Source organism: Micrasema longulum, unplaced genomic scaffold, assembly GCF_059751315.1.
Source record: "Micrasema longulum isolate JH-2025_06_02 unplaced genomic scaffold, ASM5975131v1 h1tg000859l, whole genome shotgun sequence".
NCBI lineage: Eukaryota > Metazoa > Arthropoda > Insecta > Trichoptera > Brachycentridae > Micrasema > Micrasema longulum.
Genome location: NW_028278051.1, coordinates 919,373 through 933,795, shown reverse-complemented (window position 1 = coordinate 933,795; position 14,423 = coordinate 919,373). Strand labels below are relative to the sequence as shown.

Below are 14,423 nucleotides of genomic sequence, written 5' to 3'. Positions count from 1 at the left end.
CAGTTGACATTTGGCATGACAGTGCGATCATAAACAATGATGTGAAAAATGTATCTAAGTAAGAACCAAATATCTTAAACATCTAAAAATATTTTTTAATAGGATCTCGCACTCAATTTGTACAAAGCAACTTACAACTAATTAATTTTTTGATCTTGTTATAAAAATCTGATTAGATTTTGTGGGTTTTTTGAAAAAATAAAATGTTTCTCGAAATTCTTTTTATCTGGCAATCTAAATGCAAATTATCAACCTTAAATTTATTTGAAAACATGTAGTGTAAATACTTTTATCGAAATATTGGAGATTTAAAAATATACTAATTTTATCTCTTAAGAAGGGGCGTAACGCCGTAAAATAATAAGCATGGCCACAAGTAGCTTCAGGTAAATAAAATTATGTCATTTTACTTCAACTTTTCACAAATATATTGCTTTAAGTTTTAGGTTATTTTCTTGGGGCAGGGGTAACTTTGACATTTGAAAGAATCAACTCGATAATTTAGTTTTATAATATTGGGGAGCTTTCACTATTTTTATGACTCATTAACTACCGGAATAATTACAATACTAGTGTCTTCATAATGTCAAGGTCTGAAAATTATTAAAATATTCAGTTAAATACAAAAAATATATATATAGGCAAATCAAATTATTTTCTCACTTACTATAATATTTATGTGCTTTTATTTCAGTAAAGTGGACGAATATGGCTTCGAAAGACCAGAAGACTTTGACTACGCGTCCTACGAACAGTTCATGTCCATGTATTTAAAGGTGTTGGCAAGGCGGTCAAAAAAATGGTCTGATATGATTGGAGATGGAAAATCCATTAAGAGATCTTTAACAGTTAAGAGATATATCAGAAAAGGAATACCAAGTAAGTGCAAAAACAATATTTTTTAAAAGATGACGAATTAATAATCAGAACACTTGGGAATGAAAGAGTTGTATGGGAACACTAAAAGAACGTTTGACTTCTAATTATTATGAATTAAAAAACTTTGCTACCAATGTTAATATTATTTATAAAACACAACTGTACTTTTGGAAGAGGACTCCTCCCATTGACGGGTATTACAAAGCTCTAATGTTACAAGACTTTTAAAGTGTTTTGTTTCTTGGAATCATTAATGTAATAGAATTAAACATTTGTACCAAGAAGAAGTATAAAAATTGGAAAATTGTTTTCAGGCGTTGCCCAGTATGTAAAATAATTCAATCAGATAAATCTCTTCACAACATTAAAGGTTTCAACTCTTTTACTTCACTAAAACAAACAGATGGACGAATGAAAGAAATATGGATGTTCAAACATAGGCAAAATGGTGAATGTTACACAGCGTGTATAAACAAGCCAATGACAGGTCATAGGCCATCTCTGTTGTTATTATTTAATGTTTTTTTTCTATTGCAACACAGACGGAAAAAAAAAGGATTATTGAAGTCTATACATTTACTGCGTATTATTTACCATTCAGACTACTTTTAAACATCCGTATTTCCTCAACTCATCCATTTATTGAAATTTGTAAAGTAAAAGAGCTGAAATCTTTATCGATGTGAGTGAGGCTCATCTGGTACATAAACACGTACTTTTTTATACAAAACACACAGTTTACTTTGAAGATGGCTTCTGCAATGGTAGTCAAAACGTCAGAACAAATCCAACACATGCAGTATCACCCAAAAAAAGAAACATAGTGTTAAGTATCACTCGTCCTCTATTTATTTATTATGCCTATTTTTTTCCAGGTGGGCATCGCAGTACTGTGTGGATGCTGGTTTCGGGGGCCAGTTTAATAAGAGAACAGTCCCCTGACTTGTATGAAAGGCTCCTCGACGCCCCCTTTGAAAAGGAGTTAGTGGACATTGTAAAAACGGATTTACCTCGCACCTTTCCTGACAACATATACTTTAACAAAACAGCCAATCACCAAGCCCACCTGTTCAATGTGCTAGTCGCCTATGCGCATAATAATAAAGATGTCGGATACTGTCAAGGTCTCAATTACATAGCAGGTAAACAAAATATATAAAATATAAAACTTTAAACTATTTTTCTACATTACTCATTATTTTGTAGACACTTGTCATAGTGCGATACATGCTTTTGTATTCCCTCTTCAAAAAAGAGTGCCACCCTCTTCATAAAAGGGGAAGCGCACTTCTTTAGTCATCGTACACATTATCACGACCTTCATTGAACTGTCTCACCCATCTCCTTACCATTGTATCACCTGTCACAACATGTTCTCCGTAAACCTTATCTCAAGTGGGAGGATTTGAAATTTTATTCAGCATTTCAAACAAGCACCGCGAAGCGTACACAGCACCAGCTAATTTATAATAGGGTTAACTCCTTCTCAACAGGTCAGGATAAGTTCCACGCATGCGCTTAGTATCGGTTGAAACTAGTTATAAAAAAAATGTAAATGCCCGTTTGGGCTAAACCTCTGAAAGCTGAATTAAATCTGGCAGTTGTATAAAATATTTGATAATATAAGAAAATTATTTGAACCGTAATTATTTTTTAATATTTAATATACACGGCACACTGTGTCTTTTACCTTACAAAGATACATATTTAAAAGAATATAAACACTTCAATATAATATGAAAAACATAAAAATCAAAATTGAAAAGTATTATGTTACATAAATACTATAACACGGCAGTTTCGTATAAAGAACATATTTAGATTTTTTTTTTAAATAAACAATGTGTGCAGATAAAATTTTAAAAGGAAAATATTTTTTTTTTCTTCAATAGGTACAAAATATAGGTTCATAAAATACAAAAAAAAATATTTTATGTCTCCAAAAAAAATATCAAAAAAATAGTAATAATAATAACAATTAAAGTAAATTAAAAAATAAGTATACACGTAAATATGGTACACATTTTTTTGCAACAGAGAGAGGAAACATTTTTGAGAAGGGAATATGGAAGTCTAGACATTTACATGGCTTATGACCTGCCATTGGCTGGTTTAAGTGGCCACTTTACACACGTGTAACATTCACCATTCTGCCTAGGTTTAAACATCCACATTTCCTCAACTCTTCCATCTGTTGACTCTTGTGAAGTAATAAACATTGTTGAATTATTTGAAAAAAAAGTCTGTTTTTTTTTCTCTTGTAGTTAAAAAATTATTGCTATGTTAGTTTAAACATGCATTAAAACATTTATTAAAAATACATAAATTTAAATATATTAGTTTACAAGCCAGTTCTCATGTAACCTTAAATAATGCAAATAATAATAGAGGGAATCAGATGCTCTAACTAGAGTTGAACTGTCAAATTTGAATACCATTTTAGGCGGGATTATAAATTGCAACCTAGCGGACAAAAATAGACACCATAGAAAAGATTACCAGGATTAGAAAACAAAAACCCGCCATTATTATTTCATTTATCAGAGGAAAAATTAAATTGCTATAGTCCTTAAAATATAGCTTGATAAGAATGACAGTTGTCAGCAAAAGTGACGACATAACTTTGTAGTAACGTCTAAGGAGTGATTTATATTGACACCCGAAAAATCATTAGTATCTGGCATGTATTTTTTTTATACAATGCTTGACATATAAATCAACATAAATATATAAAATTAGGTTTTAAACTTAAATAAACCTAATTATTAACGATGTTCTTACAAGGTTACATCATTTTGCAAAAACGTTAGAGATGGGACAAATTGATCGAATAAAAAAAATATTCATTTGAAGTTGTTAATGAAAAAAGTATAAATGTCTTATTTTTTGGTGAATAATTGTCTTAAACACACTATAATAGGCTTGTTTTTGCGTTTTTATATCAATTTTCGGAAACAGAGTTTTATGTTTGCATGAAAAAACTAATAAAATCGATTTGATCGGTACATCAGTGATCAGTAATTTCGCATCACTATTGACATTAGTTTGGCAGCTGTCATTTTAATCAAGCCATATTTTAAGCATTATAAGTTAGTTAGTGTTCATTTGAACATAAATATGTAGTCAAAGGGTTCATTACACCAAATTAAATTTTAACTAGATCTTCATTCATTTTATTGTTATTGAGTATGTATTTGTTTGATTATTGTTTGTAGGGTTACTTCTTTTAGTCACAAATAACGAAGAGACTACCTTCTGGCTGTTGAAAGTGCTTGTAGAAGTGATCCTACCCGATTATTATACCAGAACAATGGATGGACTCATTACAGACATCGACGTGCTTTCTGAACTAATCAAAATTAAAGTTCCCGATGTGCACCAGCATATTTTAAATCTAGGTACATCAATTTTGTTTACTTTTGAATCAATGAATTTCAGAGTACTATAATGACAATATATTTTTTTTTTTATAAGGCACAAGAGAGAGATACATGAATGATGAAAATAAATCATGTTTCTTAATTGTTAATGTATTAATCTCACGCCCAACTTTAATTTATTAATTAATAAGAAACTTACTAAAAGAACCTTATGTCTTTTAACCCCAAAATACAATTCAAATGCATAGTTTAATAGTTTTGTCTAAAAACACTTTTTATACTACAATAGCATAGAAATTAAGAATAGTCCAGAAACCGCATACGCACATCAAACGGAAGGCGACTCAACTACTCATAAATGAGTAGGTTTACGTTTTGCCTCATTAGTTTCTTTGTAGACGTCGCTCAGTACGCATCTCCTGATTTGAATTCAACTATGCCGTGTTGTGTCCTTTTAAAGTGTAGAAATACTGCTAGGATCTTAAAGAAACAGAATGGCATCACATTTCGTGTGTAATTAACAAACGAATGTTTAAGTAGCAAATTAATTACTTAAAAATTGAATTATTTTTCCATCTGTCATATTGTCAAAGAAACAAAATGGAAATTTCGTTAGTATTGCCAGGGTAGATTTTTTTTTTTACCCTACTTTGCTCATTCAAGCGCTATCTTCATTAGTACATATCGAGACGGCATAAAGTAAATTGATATTTATTTTTGAAAATTTGTATATTTGTAAAAAAAAATGAAAATATCTACGTCGGTAACCTGTAATTGAACATGTTTAGAGAAAACAATGAGGAAGTTCGGTGATTTAAAAAAAAAAATATATTTGTTAATAGACTACTAAACTAAAGCCAAAAAAATTTTGTTTTTATTTTTATACATTGTATTATCAGCACTATGATTTGTTAACGTTTTGTATTTCTGAAATAAGTCTGCGTGTGACATCAGAGGTTCTTCTCTGTCGAATCTCCCGATTCGTTCGTTTAAGGTAAGCAAATCGAATATCTTTCACAGCTCTCATATCATTGGTTGGTTCATATTGTTAAAGTAATATTTGAGTATTTAATTATAATAGAACCCTTAAGCATTTTAACCGTATTACTTTGATATTGCGCAATACTATATTCAAAGTAATACAGTTAAAAAGCTTAAGGTTTCTATTATAATTAAATACTCAAATATTACTCTAACAGATCAGAAATGGGATGTGACAAACGCCTATTTTTTGTGTTGTAATGTTTTTTTTTTAATGCGTGCTTTAAAGTGGACGGAGAACTAATGTGCATAATTTTGTGAGTAAGCCCAGTTCTCTTTTGAAGTGCTTGTGAAGAGATATTATAATATATCTTAAACAGTGACAAATACAAGCGGCCGACACCAACATGGGTAGGCCACATAAAATACACAAAAAAGTACACGCTTACGACAGTAAAAACAGGAGATCAAGACAGGACAAAAAAAAAATACTCCAACAATATGAACCAGCAATTTCGTTCAAAGTAGCGCGTTTTTATTAAAATATATAAAAAAAAAATGTACTTTTTCAAGAAACTTTGCCGAACAATTTAATGTTCTAATTTTTACCATTGCAAGAAAACATTTTTTGTATCCAATTTCTCGTAGGGCTGAAGTTCTTCATTGTATACGTGTTATATTTTTCACATATTACAACAAAGCTGAAGAACATTCAAGAGAAGGTAATATAGAAGTCTAGGCATCTACAGGGCTTATGACCTGTCAATGGCTGGTTTAAGTGGCCACTTTATCTATACCATGTTTTTCATCTCTGTTGTAATATGTTAATATAAACAGCTCCCCAGGGAGTTGAATCCAGTCCTTGTCTACAAAAAATTGGACAAACTCAAAATATTGTTATATTTTTCATACAGAAAACTTCGTTTTACTTTGTAAATAAAATTGGAAGATAAATGTTAACTTCCCATTGTAATACGGGTCCAAGTGAGCTTTGTAAATTTTCAATGGCTAAACTTATCAGTGTGCTAATAGCATTTTATTGTTCTGCTCTCATTATGATTTTATTACTTTTTTATCTCTTAAATAGGCTTATTGATAATCAAATACAGATATTATTTCATGGTATATTGACTCTTGCATCTTAAGCTATGTAAACTGGAATAATCTTAGTACATCTGTACATAGTGATGTATTTAAATAAAAATACATATGAATGTATCGCCCGAATAATATTACAAGCAATGATGTATAATTAAATAGACACTTTACTGGCGTGAAGAAAAAAGCATTTATTTATTCATTTAATAAACGCCCAGAGGGCTTTTACAATATACAGTTAAAAGTACATAAAATATTATAGAAAATAACAAAAATAAAATCATAACTATTACACTTAACATGTTATTCATTAAAAAAAAAAAGGAAATAAAGTAAAGATGAATGGAGAAACACATTAAATAGGGAAGAATTGAGGGGATGGCCATTCGATGGATAGGATAGCTAATTTGATAGCAGCAGGAGTGGTGTGGAGCGAGTCCAACAGCTCAGCATAATTATTAGCGGTTCTGTGGATGCTCACTAGGAGAGGGGAGAATGGTGGGTTAAGTTTGACCTATTGTACTCATACTAGAACATGTGTCGGAGTCTGGTGGTCCTTGTGGGTACACGAAAGTTTATCAGGGACAGTTATTTTGGGCAATCTATTATGGTGCATATCACTTTGTGTATTAGAGTGAGATCAGCAATGGTAACCTCAACTCAGCCATCAAAGTTTGGTAGCAAATTTCATTTATAGGTTTACCCTTTTTGAACTGTATGTAGCGTAAAAACTTCCACTGAACTCTTTCCAAGTTAAAAGAGTTACAGTTGTACTAAGGGCTCCAGACTGACGATGCATATTCCAGTTGTGATCGGACCAGAGCACAATACAGAGATTTTATAGAAACTATGCCACTAAAATTCTTCATATTCCATATAATGGAGCCCAGCATCTGCATAGCTAAAATTGTCTTATTTATTTAAACATTTTGTATACATATACATTTTATATTCGATTATAGTTAGATTTCTAATGGTATATGTGATTATGACCCTGAAAGTTCAGCTCTCAGAAATGCGGGGTGCAGTTTTGAGAGTACAACGTGGTGATCACGATTCTGTCATGAAGGACCGACTAGAAAAAACGTGGTGATGTGAGGTAGCATGGAGATACCGGTTTGTATGTGTGGGTTTTCTATACACCGTATGTCCCAGTCTGCCATCTTCCTTTCTGCTTAATTTGACGTCTAGAAAAGATAGGCTTTTGTCCTCCTCTACTTCCATAAGGACAGTGTTCGGTACGACCTCAAAAGTAAGAAACTTACTAAAATCAGTAAAAGATCGGGACCCACTTGAAACAGATGGAGTATATAAATTAAATTGCAAAAGCTGTGAAACAGTCTACATAGGGCAGACTGCCAGAAACATAATGACAAGAATAAAAGAGCACAAGAGTGCATGCAAGTTGGGCTACCCGGATAAATCAGCTCTTGCAGAGCACTACATAGAAACAGGGCATAATTTCTCATTTGAGCCAAATGTCCTTGGAAAGCCCAAAAATCATCAAGCCCGTTTAATAAAGGAAGCCATAGAAATATACAAGCATCCTAATAACATAAACAGGGATGATGGGTTACGACTACGAACCTCATGGTACCCGGTGCTTCCAAAGCCCACGGTACAAACTCCACACACTTAACCACATACATTGCCCGACTGCGACACGGTACAAATTCCTCACAATTAAACACACTAAAAACTACACTCATACATTCAGCCCTGAAGATGGACACTGCAATGTGCTCCGAAACGTCGGCAATACAAAGCCCACAAACACGGCATAATAACCCAGAAAAACACTATCTGTATTCTGAAGGCCGTGAAAACCTACGAACCTTGATTAGAAAAAACAAGTAAAAAACTTTTAAAAACCACTGAACTTCCTCATTGTATTTGTATCTGCCCAGACAGAAATAAACAGTGAATATTCAAAATAAAGTTAGATCTAAATGAAATGTTATTAATATTCGAAGCACTAACTGATTTCCCATATTAAATTAAATGTCAACTCTAACCTGTTAGCATATTTACTTTAGGTATCTACTTTTGATTAAGGGTTAGCTTTGGTAAGATTTAAAATATTTAGTGTTAGTTTATCTTAAACCGTTAAAAAATAAATTATTTATTTTATTCTGAAATTAGTAGACATCAAATTTATTGCAGTGATTTTACTAAAAATAACGTATTACAACAAAACATTTTAGAAAAGGAAATATGGAAGTCTAGACATTTACAGGGCTTATGACCGATTGGTTAGTTTAAGTGGCCATTTTACACTTTATGTAACATTCGCTAATCTGCCAATGTTTATATATTTATCTTCAATTATTCCATGTTGATTTTTGTGAAATTAAAGAGCTGAAACCTTTATTAATGCGGGTTAGATTCATCTGACTGAATAATTGACAGGTGACATCCGATGAGTCATAAGCCCTGTAAACGCCTAGACTTCCATATTTCCTTCTCTAAAATGTTCTCCATCTCTGTTATAATATTGTAGGGTAATTATTACAACTAGGTAACTTCAAATTAGATTTTTTTAGTGAACTGCTAAAAACACATTTTTGTCATCATCCTATTATTTAAATGCATCACGACTTGTCTATTTGTAGCATTCATGGAGAAAGATACAATGATGTGTTTTAGTGGTTTATCCAAAAATCCTGATTTTAAAGTTACGTAGTTGTAGTAATTACCCCACGATATGTTTAAAGAAAATTACCTCAAAAACATAAAAAGCCAGACGTTATAATTTATTGGCTGGTTTAAATGGCTACTTTACACTCCGTTTAACATTTATCATTCTGCCTATGTCTTAAAACAGATTTAAAATGTTAATTTTCTAGGTTTGCCGTGGGCACTAATAAGTACGAAATGGTTTGTCTGCCTGTTTGCGGAGGTCTTACCCACTGAGACAGTCCTGAGGATATGGGATTGCCTGTTCTACGAGGGTTCCAAGATCCTCTTCAGGGTCTGCATCACTCTTATCAAGCAGAACCGAATACAGCTGCTGCGCTGCGATGATTTCTCTTCTCTGGCCGAGTGCTTCAAGGAGATTGTTAAAAACGCCTTTTCCACAAACTGCCACTTATTTATGCAGGTATTTATCACTTAATAAAGCTGCCACTTAAATATTCCTTTAAAAAACATATGTATGTTTGTTTATTGGCGAGGATGCGAATGTGATGCTTCATTTCACAAAATAAGCCGTATCTTCGGTAGACCGTTGTTTGAACTTGAAGATGTGGAGCACTTGCCCCCTACCTAATAGCTAGATACTTGAAAGAAATTTAGCAATAGATATGAGAGCTCTAGCCCTCTATTCAGTAGCCCGGCTCTTTAAAGACCTTAGCTTAGAGGGCGAACATTAATTTTCCATCACAATAGATCTACACAGGTCGCATTGATGTCAGGAGTTTGTTTAGCGCTGACCCCATTTACAAAAATAAGAATTATATTTTGTGTACAATATCTTTTTTTATACTTGATATATATCTGTACCTCAGAGGCAGACGGATGCAAATCCAGAATTTGATGAAATGACATTTTGATTTTCGTATCCAGTTTATGATCATGTCCACTGATTTTGATGAAATGTAAGTCTTATAATAAAAGAACCAATGTATTAAAATACTGAAAATATAAATTATTAAAAATCACTTAGAGATAGTAGATTCTTTAGGCTTACGTGGAACATTTCACGTTTGGATTTGCATCCGTCTGCCTCTGAGGTACAGATATATAGCGCCATTTTTGTGAAAAAACCTCTAAGGCGCTGTACAATAAATAAATATCCCAGCACGTCTTGCAGCTACAGAGCACATTGACGGTTGGGATTCTAGTTCCTCGTCTCCAATTATGGTATATAACAATTATGATATATAGGAGCTAGATTACAGCACGTCTTGCAGCTACAGAGCGCATGGACAGTCAGAAATCTAGCCCCTATTTACATTTTTTTAATTTGAGAATGAAGTTTAGAGTTTAAATGATATTTTAATAAATGAAATAAAAAACAAATTTATCAAAATAGAAGTTAGATTACAACAAGTCTTGCAGCTACTGAGCGCATGGACGGTTGGAATTCTATACCTTATTTACTAAATTTAGATATTTGATAACATGTACCTTTTGAAGCTAGATTACTAATCGTCTTGCAGCTACAAAGTGTATAGACAAATGAAATTCTAAGAACTTAAAATTATCAATAAATTTACAATATATTTTTTGATACAATGTTTTAACCCTTCATTGCCCAATTTTTATAATTCTAACTAAAATATATATTTTTGCATACCTTTTTTTATGCAAATACTGGGGAAAAAAAAATACTTTCTCTATCTACCTCGGTATCAATATTTTGTATTACTCAGCAGTAATATTTATTTTTCATAGTAGCAACATTTGTTCCGGGTGTTAATTTATTTTGATTGCAGTTATTTATTTTCCTATTTTTCAGAGTATTTTCAAGATGCCCGGCTCCCTTTCAAACTCGACTATCATCAAGTTACGAGAAACGCTCGCACGCCAGAGGATGGAACGTGGTTCTGACAGATAGTAACAATCTTCTTTCTCTTCTACCAATCTCCCGAGCAACCGATAGTAATTTTGCAACCATCACATCAATTAAGCATTTCACTTTGTACAGATTTAATTCTAGTAGCAGGCACCTACCAATTTTTAAGCCATTGTCAACCGCAATAGAGTTACAACCTACTACTGTATATATAGGCTTCTTAACCAATTAAATTCCAGTCAAATTCAATGGATTTTTATATGGTTTTAAAAAATTTTAAAAGGATTTATTTTCTTGTTATTATTATTAGGTGAGCATAGTATGTACTTCAAAAACACTTTTTTGTTTACTTTCAAAGTGTTAAAGGCCGTTTTTATACATAGACAATACAATATTATTTTGTCCCAGAACTCGACCATTGTCCACATGTAAAGAGCAATTTTTTGGGCAAAAAATTGTCCCGAGACATGACTGCATTCGGATGCCAGCTGCCACGTTGTCCTCGTAAGAACACGTACGGACAGGACCTTGTGACAATAGCGATTTGCTTGCGAAAAAAAAATTCTGTCAAAAATGGTGGCAGAAAAAATCCTTTTTATTATTTAAATAGTTTTTTGACAATGAGGAACTTCAGCCCTACGGGAAATTGGATACAAAAAAGGTTTTCTTACGCGGGGTAAAAATTAGAGCATTAAATTTTACTACAAAGTTTCTTGAAAATGTACAGAAAAAATAATAAAAAATACTTTGATAAAAACGCACTACTTTAAATGACGTCACTGGTTCATGTGAATCAACCTATGATCTGACAGCTACGGAAGATTTCCGGTCTGATTGTCGCTTCTGGAAAACAAGGAAGAACTGAATTAGAATAAGCGGAAATGAACCTCTGACGTTACACGCGGAGTTATTTCAGAAATACAAAACTTTGAAAAATCGTAGCGCCGATAATACGATGTAGAAAAATTAAAAAAAAAATTTTTTGACTTAGTTTAACAGTCTATTAACAAATAAAAAATTCAAAAAAAAACACTGAACTTCCTCATTCCAATACAACTTGGTATAATTTTTTTTTGTGAATTCGAAAACGCCGTTATGTATTCATTTTTGCAGCGCTTACGTGTGAACTGCGGCCGAATTTTCGTACTGTCCCAGCGTTCTGTACTGTGCAGTTGAGGCTGTTCACGGAGCTAGGACAAGACGATAATATCATATATATTGTATTGTCCACATGTAAATGGTTCTTTAGGCATACATGCACACATAAAAAAAAAATTAACCTTAATTTATAAAATGGATCAAACAAAGTATATAAAAAAAAATAATCTAAATAATTACATCCCTCCGTATTTCTATTACTTCGGATTTTGTAGACTTAGATTTAAAAATTTGTGGCTTGGATTTGAAAGTGCCAGTGTCAGATTTCCTTTTTCTGACCCAGCGCTGCCAAAGAGTATTCAATATTAATAAGATTTCATCAAATTACTCTCCGTTTGAAGTGTTGATTTCACATATCCGAAGTGAAAATAAAAAAAGGTTATAATGTCAATCAAGTTACGTCAGCATGCTACAAATATAATATACATATAAATGTCATCCAAATAATCATAGGTATTAAATAAAAATGAAATGTTCACGCTTCAATCATATAAATGTACATACATATATATATTTTTAATCACACTAGGGCGCCTCTATAGTAATAGTACATAATATGGGTTAAAAAGTAGTTTTTAAGTTTCACTTTTATCACAACGTTAAAGAATTTGAAAATGTGTAAAATAACCTAGTTATTATGAAAAGTCAAGGACTGTCTGTATTTTGCTTTAAGGCAGTATAAATCATTATTAAGATAGCATACTACTGTAGCGAAAAAGAGATTCTATTTTATTTATGTGTTAGTTTATTTAATTCACACTCTTGTTTATGGATTCACAAAATATGGTCGGAGAAATGTGAAGATGAGGAAGTTTCTTAGCATTTTAACTAAATTAATTGAGGAAATGTATTTTATTTTCTGAAAAAAACTGTGAGCCAGAGATATACATACAGTAATACCCCCTTTTTACGTTTTTGAAAAAAGTGTAAAACTGAGAAAAACGCTAAATTGAGAAAATGAGAAATGTACAGAAAAAATTGAATTACATAAAAAAAAAATTATTGTACATACTAGATAGACTACAGTGTTAATATACTGCCAGAAAAATTGACAAATCGGTTATAATTGGGGGCTATGAATATTTTCATTATTTCATTAAAAATATTCTGTATTTTTTCAATCAATACTATAATGTGTTTTTTTTGTTGAATAAAAAAAAACATGTTAAATAATTTTATGTAGGTACTTAAATTTAAAAACATGAAATAACAATTTGAATTTGCATTAAATATATATGTACAATGATTTTTCACCTGAACTTTGGCATAAAAAGCGGGAAAATGTAAAATTGAGGAACGTAAAAATGAGGTTTTACTGTACTTATCAATGAACACAATCCAATTGATTCATGCGTAATGCAATAAAATAGAAGGCAAAACGTATATAAGACAAATAGTAACAAATTATGTAGAAATATTTATGTATAATTTACCGAAGTTAAAATCAATATTTGCTATGAACAATAATCGCCATCTGAGAGGTCATTCATTAAAATTAAACACAGTTTCTATCACAGCCAAACACCAAAAGAACTTCCTGATAAACCAAGTTGTGTAATGTTGAATACTATATTGTTGAAAACTAAAGAAACTCTATAATAACTTGGTACATTTGTCAGCTGACGATATATATTATAATTTCGCACAGCACCAAACATCCTCATCTATTTCTAAAACTGAGTTACTTTTCTGACTGATTTTGGAATCCACCGATCAAATGTTTCATGACAATTTTACTACTATTATAAATGTATGAAAATAATATTATGAACATTTAAAAAAATATTTATTTGTGAAATGTGTGTATGCACTTCAATCGTCTAGTTTATTAGTCAGACATCTTCAAATTACACGATTAGAGACAATGAGTAAAGAAATATTCAAATAGTCACCTAAAATTTAATATGGCCTGTATTTTAGATAAAAAGTAATACCGCATATACTAGAATAAATAATAATAGTGAATAGGATTCTTTGCATAAAAATCAATTCAGAATATCGTGAAATAAAATGTCGATTGTTTATTGGATCTTAATTTTAATTTTAAAATAAAAATTACAACGTAAATATAAATTCTATATCACCATGTAACCAGCATGCAGCACTGTGTGCATCATTCTCAACAGTCCCCAGCAATGGTCTCTTCCCTTAGACAAAATACAATTTTGAATATTCCTCCTGGAGATGTCTTTTGTTTTGGAGAACTTAATTTGTTTATCCGGGACATTGTTTAGTTAATGTTATTATTATTATACTAATTTTAAGCGAGCAGCTTAAAGCTGATATGCTTAAATCTATTTTAACAAAAGTTAAATTGTGGTTCTTTTAACGAAAGTTAGTTGTTAATGTATTTTTTTTTTTATTGTGTTAAATATGAATCCGGTGTACCCACCTAAATATTTTTAAGGCTG

General features: G+C 31.6%; 1 protein-coding gene across 1 annotated transcript; it reads left to right on the top strand.

Moving 5' to 3' along the window:
- Positions 1–105: 105 nt before the first annotated feature.
- On the top strand, positions 106–11,780 carry LOC148278581 (growth hormone-regulated TBC protein 1-A). The gene is made up of 6 exons (XM_088231197.1): positions 106–386; positions 695–879; positions 1,755–2,021; positions 4,095–4,277; positions 9,185–9,438; positions 10,798–11,780. Exons 1-6 carry the CDS (start codon positions 367–369, stop codon positions 10,894–10,896), a joined length of 1,008 nt encoding a protein of 335 aa, XP_088087323.1. The 5' UTR covers positions 106–366; the 3' UTR covers positions 10,897–11,780.
- Positions 11,781–14,423: the final 2,643 nt, after the last annotated feature.